Below are 15,439 nucleotides of genomic sequence, written 5' to 3'. Positions count from 1 at the left end.
CTTTTCCACTGGAGAGAGCATAACATGTAATAACTCTTTCACCAGGCAAATGGATGACATTCTTTCAGAAAACAAAATGTTTGGAGTTATCTCTCAGTTTATTATGCTAGATGGGGGTCATGACAATAGCCTAACTAGTTATTTTATATTATAGTATGATTATAATATCAGCTCTAAATGTTTTTATGTCTGCTATTTTCGTTGTTCTTCTCTGGCGTACCTCACTGCAACTTAGACTGGTGCTCTTAAAAGTTTTAACACCACAAATGGATAACTAGATTGTGGCATGTAAATCCACTCAAGAATACCATTTAGCAATGAAAGGAATGGACTACAGCCAGGCCCAGTGATGCACATCTGTAATACCAACTGCTTAGGAGGCTGAGATAGAAGGATCATGAGTTCATGAGTTCAAAGCCAGCCTCATCAACGATGAGGTGCTAAGCAACTCAGTGAGACCCTGTCTCTAAATAAAATACAAAGTACAGCTGGAGATTTGGCTCAGTGGTTGAGTGCCCCCGAGTTCAATCCCCATTATCCCCTCCCACCAAAAAAAACAAAACAAAAGCCTTTTCTTTGTCTACCATCATTTGATTTCGGATGTACACGTGTCATGTGTATAACACATGGGTAACTATATGCCCCTCTCCTCCCCTCACTCCCTGTGCACATTCCAAAGTTTGTTCATTCTTGCCTACTTGGTTCGTTTATAAATACAAAGTATTTGTAAACAAATTTCTTTAGTATTTGTTCTTGCCACCCCCCAATGAATCAGCTTCCTCTTATCAGAAAAAATATTCCACTTTTGGTTTCTTGGGATTGCTTATTTTACTTAGCATGGTATTCTCTAGTTCCATCCATTTGCTTACAAATGTCATAATTTTATTTTTCTTTAACACTGAGTAATATTCCATTGTGTTTATATGCCACATTTTCTTTATCCATTCATCTGTTGAAGGGCATCTAGGTTGGTTCCATAGTTTAGCTATTATGAATTGAGCTGCTATAAGCGTTGATGTGGCTGCTTCACTGTAGTATGCTGATTTTAAGACCTTTGGATATTGACTGAGTGTAGGAGAGCTGGGTCAAATAGTGGTTACATTCCAAGTTTTCTGACAAGTCTCCATGACTCATCTTTAGCAATGTGTGAGTGTATCTTTTTCCCTACATCCTTGTCAACACTTATCATTGCTTGTAGTCTAGATAATTGCCATTCCATCTGGAGTGAGATGAAATGTTAGAGTCATTTTGATTTGCATTTCTCTAATAGAGATGATGAACATTTTTTTCATGTTTGTTGATTGATTGTAATTTCTTTTGTGAAATGTTGGTTCAGTTCCTTAGCCCATTTGTTAATTGGGTGATTTGTTGTTTTGATGTTGGGTTATTTGAGTTCTTTATATATCCTGGAGATATCCTGGGGTAAAGTTTTTCTCCATGGGTTCTATTTTTTAACTCTTTCTTTTTCCTGTGCAGAAAGTTTTTAGTTTGAGGCAATTTCATTACTGCTGTTACCCTTGATTTAGGGTCATAACTAAGAAATTATTCCTCAGGCCAATGTCATGGAGCTTTTTTATTAGGTTTTTTTTTTTTACAGTAGCATTATAATTTTAAACATTGCATTTAAGTAATTATTTTTGTATATGATGAGAAATAATGGGCCCTGGTTTCCTCCTTCTAAAAACAGCTATCCAGTTTTTGCAGCACCATTTATTGACAAGACAGTCCTTTTTCATTGTGTGTTCTTGGCACCTTTATGGAGAGTCAGTTGACTGTGTGGTGTGCGGTGCTATTCTGTGCTCTGTGTCCTGTTTCATTGCTTGATATGTCTGTTAATGTACTATTACTGTGCTGTTTTGATTATTACAGTTTTGGAATACATTTTGAAATGCAGTAATTTGATACTTGCGGTTATATTTGGTCAATATTGCTTTGGCTACTTAAGATCTTTCATGTTTCCACATGAATTTTAGGATTTTTTTTTTTAATTTTGTGAAGAATGACATTGAAATATTGATAGGGATTGCATTAAATTTGTACAACACTTTGGGTGATATGTACATTTTAACAATATGAATCCTCCCATTCCATCAACACAAGATGTCTTTTTATTGTGTCATCATCAATGTTTTATAATTTTTAGTACATGCATCTCTCACCTTCTTGGTTGATTTTGTTTTCAAGATTTTTGTATTTTTGTTTAAATACCAACACACCTGGCTCAAGCTCCATATTTTCCTAATGATTTTTGTCCAGATGATCTGTCTAGTTTCAAAAATTTTGCTGTTTCAGATTTTTGATATTTGCTTTATAAATTTCAGTTTTCCTAAATATACTTAAAATTGTTATTTATTCTTGATGAATTGACTATCATTATTTAATGACCTATTGTTTCTTTTGTTAGTGTTTGACCTAATGTTTATTTTGTCTGAAATACGTTTAGGTATACTTATGTTTTTGGTTTCTGTTTGCTGTAGTATCTTTTTTCATCCCACAAAGGGACTTTATGGACATGAGCGAATACCTTTGTCAGATTCATTGAATCATACATATAAAATCAATACTTATTATCATACTTGAATAAAGATTAAAAGAAATCTAAATACTAAAGTCTTATCTTCGTGCCTAAAGAGTGAAAGCATAAAACACTTTGAAAAATTACATCGTGCCAGGTATGGTGTTGTACACCTGAAATCCACCTTCTTGGCAGGTTGAGGCAGGAAGATTACAAGTTCAAAGCCAGCCTGGTCAATATCCAGACCCTGTCTCAAAATGAAGAGGGCAGGAAGTGTAGCTTAGTGGTAGAATACTTACCTAGTATGCATGAAACCTGATTTCCATCCCCAATAACACCAAAAATTAGCATTGTTTCAGTAGCTCACAATACATTCATTTAAATATTTTAGTTTTTTGTTTTTCCACAGTGCCTTTATTTATCTTTATGTGGTGCTGAGGATCAAATCCAGGGCCTCACACATGCTAGACAAGCACTCTACCACTGAGTCACAACCCCAGTCCTAAATATTTTATTTTGATTTCACTAAACATGAAGATTTGTGTTGTCCATTTACTGTATCATGGTATATTATATAGGTAGTTTAGTATTCCATGCGTTAAGTCACATTACTGACAATAATAGGAGGTTTTTTTTTTTTTTTTTTTCTTTTTTGTTGATGCTGGGGATTGTGAACCCAGGGCCTTGTGCATGCAAGGCAATTTCTCTACCAACTGAGCTATATCCCCAGGCCTAGAAGGGTTTTAAAAGTGACTTATTATTATATTAATAAGTGATAGCACTTCAGTTTTGGAATGTTTTAGTAGGATTTGTACTTGTGTTTTCCCCTAAACTGTATGTTTTTTGGTTTACTTTCACTTGTTAATAGAGTTCATATTATAATTAAATATTCTGAAACACTGTAAAATGTTTTTAATATTAAAAAATACTGATACAATTAACTGAATGCATTAAACTTGCTCCCTTGCTGTGTCGTGTTTTCTGTGTGTTTCTCAGGTGGCCAGGGTGTGTGCCAGCGCAGAGATAGAATAGATAGGGATAGCAGCGTAGGTATGTGCTTACATCAGATAATTCTGGTGATAAGTTGTATAAACAATCAACCTCAGAATGGAATTGAAATTTAAACTTTGGATGGTGTTCACCTATGTTGCCCAGGCTGGATTTGAACTCTTGTGCTTTTCAAAGTCATCTTCCTACCTCAGTCTTCCAGGTAGCTGGGACTATAGAGATCTGCCAGTGTGCCCAGTTAAAGTATCATTCTTTGAACCTTTTCTATGAGCTTCAGATGTCCAGATAAAATTCCACAAAAGTTATTTTTTGAGAAAAAGAAAAAGTCCCAGAAATAATAATGCCTGTCAGAACACAAGCTTTTGCTTCATGAAGCATGTGTTTTGTTTAAAGATTATTGAATAACTTTTCACTCATCAACTTTCTGTATATATGGTGTAAAGACTATTCCAAGTTGAATGAACTGTAGTATTGAGAGTTTAAAGATCAAGATGTCTAGAATCCTTTTTATCACTTATCTCTTTGACCTTTCACTGGTGCTTTTAACACAATTGAGAGGAAAGAATAACTTGTCTTTTCACATTTAAGCAATTAAAACTTCATGACAAAATGGAGGGGACTTGCAGGAGTATATCATCTCTGAAGAAGCTTACCTTCAATTAAGATGATGCCATAGTTCTTGTGGAAATATGTTTGCTGACTATAGAGATCTTTTACTGTTGAAGTCTCTGTTCAGAGAGAGCCTAGTACCCAGAATGACATCATCAGTGGCATTGTTTATAGAGTTGTAAGGGGCGGGGTGGATGGATGCCATCATGGCTTCTCCATATTGTCGTTATTTTTTTTAGAGACTATTAACCCTATATAAGCATTAGGTCCAGAAAAGTTAATCCAGCACACTTCATATGTTTTTCTTTCTAATTATACAATATTCTATAAATTGAACATTCTCGTAACATTTATTTGAAATATATGTTCCTTGTTCATGAAGTGGTATAAAGAAAATATTTTTTCTTAATTTATTGAAAAAACACTGCATAAACACTAAAGTGGAACAGTTTAAGGATAATATAATAAATTTAGGGTAAATTTAGCACATTTTAAAAATATATATACCATAACAATTCCTTGGCCTTAGTGGGGAGGAGTAGTGAAGAGATTAAATAGCTCTTAAAGGATGGTTTGGGAGAGGTGGGGCTGTCTTGCATTTTATGGGAGAGCTTGAGTCAAATTTGAGCCAAAGCAAGAAGACTGATCTAAACTGGAATGCCATGTACCATTAGCTTTCCCATTATTAGTAGGCTAGGTCAAAATCTGACTTTAGCATAGCACTAGATAAGTCATGTAATGATTCTGTGCACTTTTAAATAGGATGATGACCAGGAGAATTTTGTAAGTTTTAATTACTAATAGCTTCTCTTCATAAAATTTTACTTTGGTATTTTCCACGTACAGGTTTAAGAAAATCTACCAAGAAGCGCAGTGAGTCCCCACCTGCTGAGCTCCCCAGTTTGAGGCGGAGCACACGCCAAAAGACCACGGGCTCCTGTGCTAGTACCAGGTAGGTAATTAGTTTTGTTTCCAGTTAACTGTTTCATTTGCTTTCTTTTCCTAAGCTTATTAAAGTCTTGTCAAAATCCTTATTTCTAAACTCTTTTTTAAAAAAGTTAATAATAATAATAATAAAATATATAATAATAATGTCATACGTGACATTAGAATCCATTTTGACATGATCAGACAAGCATAGAATATGTCTTAGTAATGATCTCATTCTTGTGGATGTACATGATGGAGGGATTTACCATAATGTTTTCATATGTGCATAGGAAAATTATGTCAGGTTCATTCCACTGTCTTTTTCCTACCCCCCACTCCCTTCCCTCCATTTCTTGTTCTCTAATCTACTGAACTTCCATACATCCCCCTTATCGTGAGTTAGCTTTCACAAATCAGAGAAAACATTTAACCTTTGGCTTTTGGGAACTGGCATTTCACTTAGCATGATAGTTTCCAGATACATCTATTTACTTGCAAATGTCATAATAAAGTAATTCTTTTTTATGGCTGAATAATACTTTATTGTGTATGTATATACTACATTTTCTTATCCATTTGGGATGCCTATTTTAATGGTTGTAGTATTGCCTTGTTTCTGAAAGTGTTGGCCTTGGTTACTAAGCTAAATGAGAAAGGAAAAGAAAATCTCTTAATTTTTATATTTCAAAACCTGCCTATCAAAAGAAAGTGTAGTCATTTGAGTGTGTTCTTTCTTTAATTTCTGTATCTCCCAGTTGTTGTGGATATCATTTTCAGACTGTCCACCAGCCTTGATGTGTGGAACAGAATATTATTTCACATAGTTTTATTAAAACTCATTGAGAAACTTAGGTTAAAGGAAAAATCTTTTTCCTGAAATTTTCCTGAGACTTTCAGGCTTGGTGTTTGGTTAAGTGCACTTGTACTGTTAATTACTCTGTAGCCAGATGTTAATTCTCCCTCTTTCATATGTAGTTTCCCCTAGTAATTGCATCAAACCACTGATGAGGCTATGAATTTAGCTTGTCTCTTTCTTACCCTAACTCAGATAAGCAGAAAAAGGTTTTAAGCACTTAAATTGATTCTTCTGTTTTGATTGTTATTAGTGGTAATAAATAAGTCATACTATTGTATGACTGGTACTAAATCATAAGAAATGCCATTTTAAATTCTCACTTCTCCACTTTTTGGTTTCATTTTTTCCTCCTAGTGCTAGTAAAAAAAAAAAAAAGGGCCTATACTAAACTAATGCTCCACTAGCAAGCAATATTCCTAGCACTTGCAGTTATTTTCTAATTCTTTAGATTGCTTAAAAATATCTAGAATTTAGTACACATGTTTGGTTTTGAGGTTTCTTACTCATACTTCAGGACTTTTGAGAAAAAATTCTTCAGAGTTTTAGTTTTAAACTGTATTTGAATCTTAACTTACCAAAGGTTTTTAGTCTGAAGTATAAACTGAATTCTCTTTGGTTTAAAATTGATTTTTAACTTTTATGGGAAGCTAGATAATTTAGTGTTGTAATCGTCTTACTTTGTCTTTCTCTGTAGCCTTTTTTCCTTCTGCACGTGAATACAGAACTGATACGTGTTAAATGACTTGTAATACACATGGTCATGCTGTGCACAAGCCATCTAGTTCAACTGCCTGGAATACCCTTCCTTAAAAACCTCTTCTGAATTACTTGGGCTTCCACTTAAATTTAGTACCTTGACAGCCAACTGAGGTTATGTCTCTATCTTTTCTTGAAGCAAAAAAACTCCTTGAGGGCAGCAACCCTGTGTATCCAAAAAGTTCAGACCAGTGTGTTGTACAAATTAGATGTTGAGTGAATTTGAATCCCTGTTTTTTCTGGCTTTGATGAGTAGTGTTTGAAATTAGCTCCTTTTACCTATGAAAGAAAGTTTAGTTAAACCAACTGGATTTCGGGAGGATTTTTCATTAATTAGGAAAATAAATTCTTCAAGTATTCTGAGGTAATTCGGAGCTTTCATGTACGTATCAATTTTGCCTGCTCTCATCTTCAGGAGGCAGAATTTCACTAGTTTCTTAGTCTAAAATGTTTAAGTATATTTCTTAAGGTAATTTGGGGAGTTGCTGTTTAAATAATAGTTGTAGTACTGTGAGGTCATCTTTTATTTCTGATTTTTCTATGATGACAAGATCATCATCAAATATAATTTGTTTCATGAAAGATGAATAGTAGTTCTCTTTTCCATACCTTATTCTGTGGCTGTTTAATCTAAACCAATGTGTTCCCAAAAGCCATCTGTTTATAAATATTAAGTCTGTTCTTCTTACATAGGATGGAGTTACTGTCCATTTTTAGAATAGTTATTTTTGGATGATTTAGGTAAACTGGAATGTCTTTCTGTCCTCCTCTTTTCCGCATTGTCAGTGTCTCTTCAATCCAATGTATATTAATCTACTTTTTAGCCCCAAAGTGGGGCTCTATTTTAAGTGAATTGAATATTTCTCTTCAGGAGTGGTCACTTTCCGATTTATTTGGAAGTGTTTAAAAATAAAAAATTTCTGCCTGTAAGGATGACAACAGCTGCTAGTAACACAAAAGCACGTACTGTGAATGCACTGTAACTCGGAAGAATTTTAAACATACAAAGTCTTGGTTGTTACACATAGTGATTTTCTGCAGCAATTTTTATTTAAAAAGAAGAAACTGGCTTTGTCCTCTATGAATCTGAGCTTTGTGTTGTCTATACATTGCTCCTGGTTCACTGGTTATGCTGCCTATGATGACATTTTTCTGTTGCAGTCGGCGAGGCTCTGGCCTGGGCAAAAGAGGAGCAGCTGAGGCTCGGAGGCAGGAGAAAATGGCAGACCCTGAAAGCAACCAGGAGACAGTAAATTCTTCAGCTGCTCGGACAGATGAAGCTCCCCAAGGAGCTGCAGGTAGATTGGCATTTCTTAAAACACATTTCTCTTATATATATTTATTTAGACATAATTATTTTTTACCTGAATATGATGAAATGAGAGGAACATAGTATGCTGAATGTTACCATTAAATAAATTTTGTTCAAATTTGTTTTACAATATAGCCTTAGTATTTAGATTAATGGGTTTGCCATTTTAAAATTCCCATCCAGCCCAAGTTTGTACAAATAATATTCAAAGGGCTGTCAGGAGGTATTAATTCATTTCTGTTAAAGCTTTTTACATATTGACTAGTGCTTATTGATTGAAAGAATTTAAATTCATAATAAATGAAAACGAGAGGATACAGCTTGAATTACTTTATAAATAAGTGAATTTTAATTTAGAATTTTGTAACCCCTAAAAAATAAGTGTTCCATTTGCACCTAACCTATTTTAATAATAGTATTTAGATTTTTATGGGCTTTTAAAATTTCTTCTTGAACTCTTAGAACAATTAAGGTGCTTTTTTTTTTTTCACCCCTTGATTTAACTTTAAATGTGTAACCCTTGCCATTACCAAAACAAAGCTAATACTCTTAGCTGTTAAATGTGGCTACTCAGTTTTAAAATGTAGTTTATCATTGATGTTTCTTACCAGATAACAAAAATCTTATGAGTCCCTTAAATCAATGTTATGTATACAGGTTTAGATTTAGATAGCTACCCACTTTGAACAAAGGTATTTCATGTACTGTGTTTTAATATTAGAATGTGTGTGTGTGTGTGTGTGTGTGTGTGTGTGTGTGTGTGTGTGTGTGTGTGTTGCTTTTGTTACTTGGAATTGGACCCAGGAGTGCTTTACCACTGAGCTATATCCCCGGCCCTTTTTATTTTTTATTAAATTGTTTAGGGCTTCACTGAGGCTGGCCTGGAACTTGCATCCTCCTGCTTCAGTCTCCTAGGTTGTTGGGATTAGAGGCGTGCAACACCATCCTCCTCCTGGCTTTTCTAGTTTTCTTTCATGCCTGTGGTGGTCATATTTCATAATGATTTGCTAGGAGCATTCTGGTTTACCCACTACTGTTGTCTTGTCCTGTCTATCTTAGCACTTTTTCTTTTTTCTTTTTTTGAGTCATTACTCTTTTCCAGTTTGTACAATAAATTACATGGTAGGCTAATTTACAGGATATCTTCTTTGGGGAGATAATTTTTTTTTCTCACAACTTTTCCCTAGAAGAGTCTGAATTGATAAATATTTGGAAAAATAGAGGCCATTTCATGTGGAGTTCATTGAAGCCAGTCATGTTTTCTTCCCTATGTTGTACACTTTTGAGTCTTAGTGTTTATTTCAAGTCTATATATGGAAGTGGGGGCATTTCCAAAATGAATGACAGAAATGGAGCTGCTGAATGTGGCGTTGTTACATTAGACTCTTTACATTAATTACCATAGCTAACATTTATGGAGCATACGCTCTATTGCAGGCACAGTATTAAACACTATTCATATATTCTTGTTTACTATTCAAAAGAACCTGGTGAAATTTGAGTGCTGTTATTGCCATTTTATAAATGGGGAAAAACTGAGGTGCATTCAAGTTAAGCTTACCTAGTTTTACAAATTAGGATATGTGACTCTCAAATCCAGATCTTAGAAATCAACTGCACATTTATAACAGCTGTCTTTTCCCTGGGGGGTTATAAGAGTTTAATTCATATGGATGTAATTGAAGGCTAGAGTGAGGGGGGATATAGTGTAAACTTTTGTTCCCTGGTATATTATCTAAGAATAAAAGCTTCAAGTGAGTCAGGATAATCAGCTGACTTCCTAAACACTTGAATGTATTTCACTTCCATTCATATTTGAAATTGCAATGTGATATAGGTATTTTTCAAGTTTATGTATTGTTTCTGCTGATAAAAGATACGTGTGGGGTGGTCACTGCTGTTAGAGGATCAGTGGCTAGACATTTGATGGGTCCCTTTCGGATTGTAGGAATTCCTCTGTTGGCTGAATAAAGTATTTATGGGGAAAGGAGTGAATTACTTATCAGCTTCACGTTAATTCTTCCATGTATTATGCTTTAGTTTCTCTGTGTATGAAGTATAAAAATCAAGCTTCTAAATTTGTGTAGAGTATAGGTTTGTGCTTTTGACTTTTAGACTACCATTTGATGAGCATCCAGTTCTCAGACAATGCTTCATCAGTTGGTATGATACTCCCTTCCAAACAATAAAATAGCAGGGAAAAATCGGCATTGTTTTGCTTATCTGTTCTTTTGCTTTAAGAATCTTCATAATTTCAAAAGAAATGATCAGGGTCAAATCATAAAATAAAAATCAGCCTAGTTTTGCAGACTTTTCTCCTCCTAATTACTTTTATTTAGTATCACTACAAATGTCATGACTTTTCTCCTCCTAATTACTTTTATTTAGTATCACTACAAATGTCATTATGTCATGACCATTTGGACCTGTTGATGGAGCCCATGATAAGGAATCATTACATTCCTATTGCCATTTCTCTAGTTTTATGACACTAAGGGGGTGGCATGTGTTGCCTCCCTTACTTACACATTTGGTAAATGTTTGCAGTTCCTAGCAAGTAAAATCAAATTTCACAGCTTTTTAATATTTTGTCTTTCTTTCTGTGAAAGAGGTGCCATTGGTTAAAGTATTAAAATTTGGAGTTTTTTGATAGAATTTTTTACATTGCTGCCTTCTAATTATACATAATAATAGTATTCATTATTCCATATTCAAACTTGCACAAAGCTATTTCATCAATGTAATCCCAAGTATATGTTAGAATTTTTGTGTTCTGATTTAAACAATATTTTCTCAATTGTTTTCATTGAAGTATTTATTGTAAACCATAGTTCTGTGAAGATATGGTAGGACTAGATGGGAGACTACCTGGTTTAAGGAAAAAGAAAGATCAACCATCCTGAAAATCCAGTTATAGTCAAACTAACATTTGACTTTGGGGACAGATTTGTACATGTGCTCAAGGAGGTTTAAAGTAAAGACTAAAGAACTTTGTAATTGACTCTTTTTTGATTGATCACATTTTCTTATCTATTGGTCTTCACATAACAGCTACCTCTGCTCTTAACTCAAACTAGCCATGTCTTTGGACTAATTTGTCTAATTTTTAACAATATGCACAAAAGGAACAACCATGGGTAAATATTTTACACTTGCCATCAAAAGGGTTACAGAAGGATCCTTTTCTTTGCTTCTAGTAATTAATTTCTGTCAAGACTGGTACCGCCCCCCCTCCCCACACACATTTCCACTGAAAAACAACCAGCTCTGCCTCTTTTTGTAGTGGTTCTATGGCTGCACTAAAGATTGCAACTCCACTACACTAGAACCTTACCAGCTCTTTATTATGTGCTTTTATAATTTTATGTCTTGGTTAATTAATGTCTTTGTGGCACTGCAATTTGAGATATTCATTATGAAAGTCATAAGTATGTTTTAACGAGTAAGGTAAAGTAGAAATCTTTAATGTATGTAAATCTGCAGGACATTTTAAAGTAACACCTAATAAGCCCTCTGGTTAAAACAAAACAAAACACCAAAAACTTTAAAAAAACCAACATTCCCTTAGTGAGGTTTTGGTGGAGTTTTTTGGTTTGCTTTTTAATGTATGGGTTCCAGAGAATGCCTAAAAAACCAACCATTTCGTTTATTAAAACTTTGTATTTGCTTTCCACATGCCAGGAAGAGTCACTTTAATAAACTCAATCATTATTGGTACCTAATACCAGTATTTGTTAACAGGGGCTCTGTATAATGTGAAGAAACAACTGTATTTGAATTAAAAATTACTGCTGAAGAGTATGTTATGGATCTTAAGAGTACAGTCAGTGAAGTCAGACTGTCTGGGTTCAAATCTCTGGTCCATTTGGAGTTCTCTGACTTGGGCAAGTACACTCAAAAGTCAAAAAGCCTCAGTTTCATATGCATGATGAATCTTACACCACTTTCTATATTGTGAGGAGATATTTAGGCGATTTCTATAGACAGTAAGCATTTTATAAATGTTGCCTATAAGTGGCATCATACAGTGCAGTTACTGGATAATCTCCTTTTTCTTCACCAGCAGTATGGATTTTGCCAAACATGATACCCTTTAACATTAGCATTAGCATTAGCATTTCGGGTTAACCTACAGCTCTAAACCATGAAGTTAACATTTTCTCTAAGTGGCAGGACAAGTGTTTTAGACTTGATATGGTTTTTGTTACATTTACTCACTTCTATGATTGTGTCATGAAAGCAGCCACAGGCAGTATGTCAACAAATGAGTACAGTTATATTCTAATAACTCATATGCACAGAACCTTGTGGTGGACTGGATTTGGCCTTTGGGACATAGTTTGCTGACCTTTGTTCTTTTTAATACATAAATTTTTCTAAAAATTTTTTGAAATCTCACTGAAGTTATAGAAAATACTCAATGGTGTGTGAAGAAAGGTATAAAAATTCAGAGTTGGTGATTGGTGGGTGCATTGGCATCTTTTTCTTCAGAAAAGCTAATCTTAAATTTCACTTTCATTATACCTCTTTAAAATAGTCTTTCTGGTTTGCATTCTGTCACTCTTAAACGGGGCTTTTAAGGTACTATGAATGATGTGGTTTTTATTTATGTAGATCAGTCATTTGTTTAAAAAGACTTAGGACTCAGCAGACTCGTGAAGGTACAGCGGGCTGCTAGTTGTGCAGGAACATAGTTTCATTTTTGGTCAGTTATAATAGAATTCACTTCTGTTAGCATATGCTGGTCTTTTTTTTTTTTTTGGTTAGCATTTTGTGTAGTAGTATCCTTCTCAGTCTTCATTCTGTACTAAGTGTTTATCTTAGTTGCCTTCTCTTCTGTGCTTCATAGCAATGGTTTGCAGCCATCCCTTAGTGATAGTACATATTTCCAGTATTTTGTCCTAGAAATAAGAATATGTAATAGTTTTGCACTACTGAAATTAGAACAGATAAATTATTGTTAGCTATTTATGATACGTCACAGTGGTCTTAGCAATGTTTACCTTAATTGACTTCTATTAGAGGAGTCCAGGATAAGACTTAATTCAAGAGCAGTTTCAAAGGCATGAGGACACTGTCAAAAGCCATGTGTGAATAAAATGCAAAGTTTATATTTTTATACTTGTTTAATGCTAAAGTAGTTGAGTGCTGCTTTTATTTCTAAGTGTTATAGAATGATGTCTAGAATAGCTGAGTACAATAGAAAGGCAAGTTTAATTGAGTTTATTTATTGTAGTCTGTAAAACTTCGGGTTTTCTTTTTTAAAATAAGCCAGACACAATGAGTTTAAATGCTCCTCTCCTAACCTCACCTTCCCCTTCCCCCAAGCCTCTAGTTCTGTTGCAGGGGCTGTTGGCATGACCACCTCTGGGGAGAGTGAATCAGATGATTCCGAGATGGGACGATTACAAGGTAAAGACAGTCGTTGAGCCTACAAGAAAGAGTTTCAATGGACTCTCAGTTACTACTGTTTTTTACTGAAATTAGTTCACATATGTTCAATTGAATATTATTTAGCAGTGCCTGCTCCCCTTAGTGGTGATTTGATGATTTGGATTCAGAAGATAAGCTATCTGCATCTTTAATTTTACCATGTAACTATAGAAACCCCATTTTTTTGGTTGTTTTCCAAAATTGTCTTTATGATACTTGTGCAATTGGTTTTAATAAAAATCACAAATAGTATATTGTTACTCCTTGGGGGGAAAAAGCTTAATATATTGTTCCATTGAACATAATATTATAAATACATAATTGTTAATAGATGCCAGATGCATTCTTAATGTATCTACGAAGGTAGGTATTTTGGTTTTGTTTTGTGTTTGCCAGGATCTTTTTTTCTCTTTGATCACCTATTTTAAATAAGTTGTATAGTAGTATATAAATAAATTCCAGATTTTTTATGTTATAGGAGCTTAAAAAAGTTACATTATAACTAGATGGCTATATATTTTTATCTCAGGGACTTGACTTTATAATCTCCAGTGTGAGGCTTACATTTTAAGAAACATCGTTTTTAAGTCAGTTTCAGGTTGCTTTTACATTCCTAAGGAAATAGCAAGGAGTAGGATTCTCGTGAACACTTAAATTTTCAGGTGACAAATGTCTTTAGATCATGAGATCAACATCTGATTGGGGAATAATGTCAGAAGGAAAGTGGGGCAAAGGTGTTTAAAGTATAACTTCAAAATAGATATGATATGACATTGGGTTTTTCTTGGACTATTAACACAGTTCCTGTTGGCACTGAGCTTTTAAAATTCTCCATAAAACTTTAAGATAACTTGAAGTTTGCACATGTATATTTTATGTTAATTATATTAATTATGAGGGTGGTCTTGGAAGTTTAATGTAGCCTCTCTTAAAATTCAGAATGGAAAGTGACATTGACTAACTCAATTATGTGAGATAAATCAGTTGCTTGACATTCTTAGGTAAGATCAGTTGCATTAAATCAACTCAATTACTCCCCCCCATCCCTGCCCTTCTTTTTTCTTTAGCTCTGTTAGAGGCCAGGGGTCTTCCTCCTCACCTGTTTGGTCCTCTTGGTCCTCGGATGTCACAACTTTTCCATAGAACAATTGGAAGCGGAGCTAGTAAGTGCATAACTAACTTTAAATTTTTTCCTCCCTTGAAACCTCTTTATTAGTTAAATGCTGTTTTTACTATTGATGTCAATAAGTATGAGGAAGTTTTAAATTTTCATGAAGTTTATTTTTTAAAATAGGGCACGTGCACGCACTCACTTTAAATATAGCATCTATTATATTTTCTTCTGTACTTTTATTTTTGATTGCTAAATCAGAATCATTAAAAACTAGCCAGATTTTATAGGAAGAGTGACTCAATTTGAACTGTATAAAAGTAAAGAATTTATATTGAGTAGCAATGGCATTTGATTGCACAGTTTTAATTCCATTTTTTTATGGTTTAATAAACTGAAGCCTGTAAGACAGTTAAGATATAATATGAACCTGAAAGATTTTTAGCAGAACTCTGGTCACTACACTCATACCAGATTAATGTTATCCATTGTAGTGAGTGACTCTTGAAGTCCCAATTTTAGTAACAAAGAGCAGTTAAAATTACAAATCAAGTTATTTTTATTTCAGAGTATTATCTTTAGCTTCCTTAAAATTTATGTTTTATTTTTGTTAGAATTTCATCGATAGTGTTCCCATAGAATCAGGTTAATTTATAGACTTAAGTCTTGCTTAACTTCAAAATTCCTGAAGTGTTATTGAAGCTTATTAGCTCTGACCTTATTAATATGTGCCTTTATAATTTGTGTCAGATGTTTCAATTTTTTTTTAAGGCAATGAAATGTGTGTACCTGCTTTTTTCAGTTTCTGGCCTTAATATTTGACAAGGAAATTTAAGAAGCAGCTGGTATTTTTGTTTCTGTTTTGTTTTGCTTTTGCCACCCTGACACTCAAATCTCAGATAATATATC

General features: G+C 34.0%; 1 protein-coding gene across 24 annotated transcripts in view; it reads left to right on the top strand.

Moving 5' to 3' along the window:
- Nucleotides 1-15,439, top strand: part of Trip12 (thyroid hormone receptor interactor 12) — a 150,889-nt gene that overhangs the window by 74,651 nt on the left and 60,799 nt on the right. For 21 of the 24 annotated variants that reach the window (XR_013424355.1, XR_013424356.1, XM_040267969.2 and 18 more), the window contains 4 exons: nucleotides 4,979-5,084; nucleotides 7,836-7,972; nucleotides 13,315-13,398; nucleotides 14,487-14,582. Coding sequence is in view for 21 of the 24 variants with exons in the window: in XM_040267969.2 (XP_040123903.1) it covers nucleotides 4,979-5,084; nucleotides 7,836-7,972; nucleotides 13,315-13,398; nucleotides 14,487-14,582 (423 nt within the window). In the remaining 3 variants the exon portion in view is untranslated. Of the gene's footprint in view, nucleotides 1-4,978; nucleotides 5,085-7,835; nucleotides 7,973-11,727; nucleotides 11,871-13,314; nucleotides 13,399-14,486; nucleotides 14,583-15,439 lie in introns of those variants that run through there. The other 3 variants (XR_013424357.1, XM_040267989.2, XM_078018159.1) reach the window with 3 other exon arrangements.

Source organism: Ictidomys tridecemlineatus, chromosome 7 (genome assembly GCF_052094955.1).
Source record: "Ictidomys tridecemlineatus isolate mIctTri1 chromosome 7, mIctTri1.hap1, whole genome shotgun sequence".
In the NCBI taxonomy this organism is placed as follows: Eukaryota; Metazoa; Chordata; class Mammalia; order Rodentia; family Sciuridae; genus Ictidomys; species Ictidomys tridecemlineatus.
Note: the sequence above shows the minus strand (reverse complement) of the source record. Positions and strands in the feature narration are given on the sequence as shown.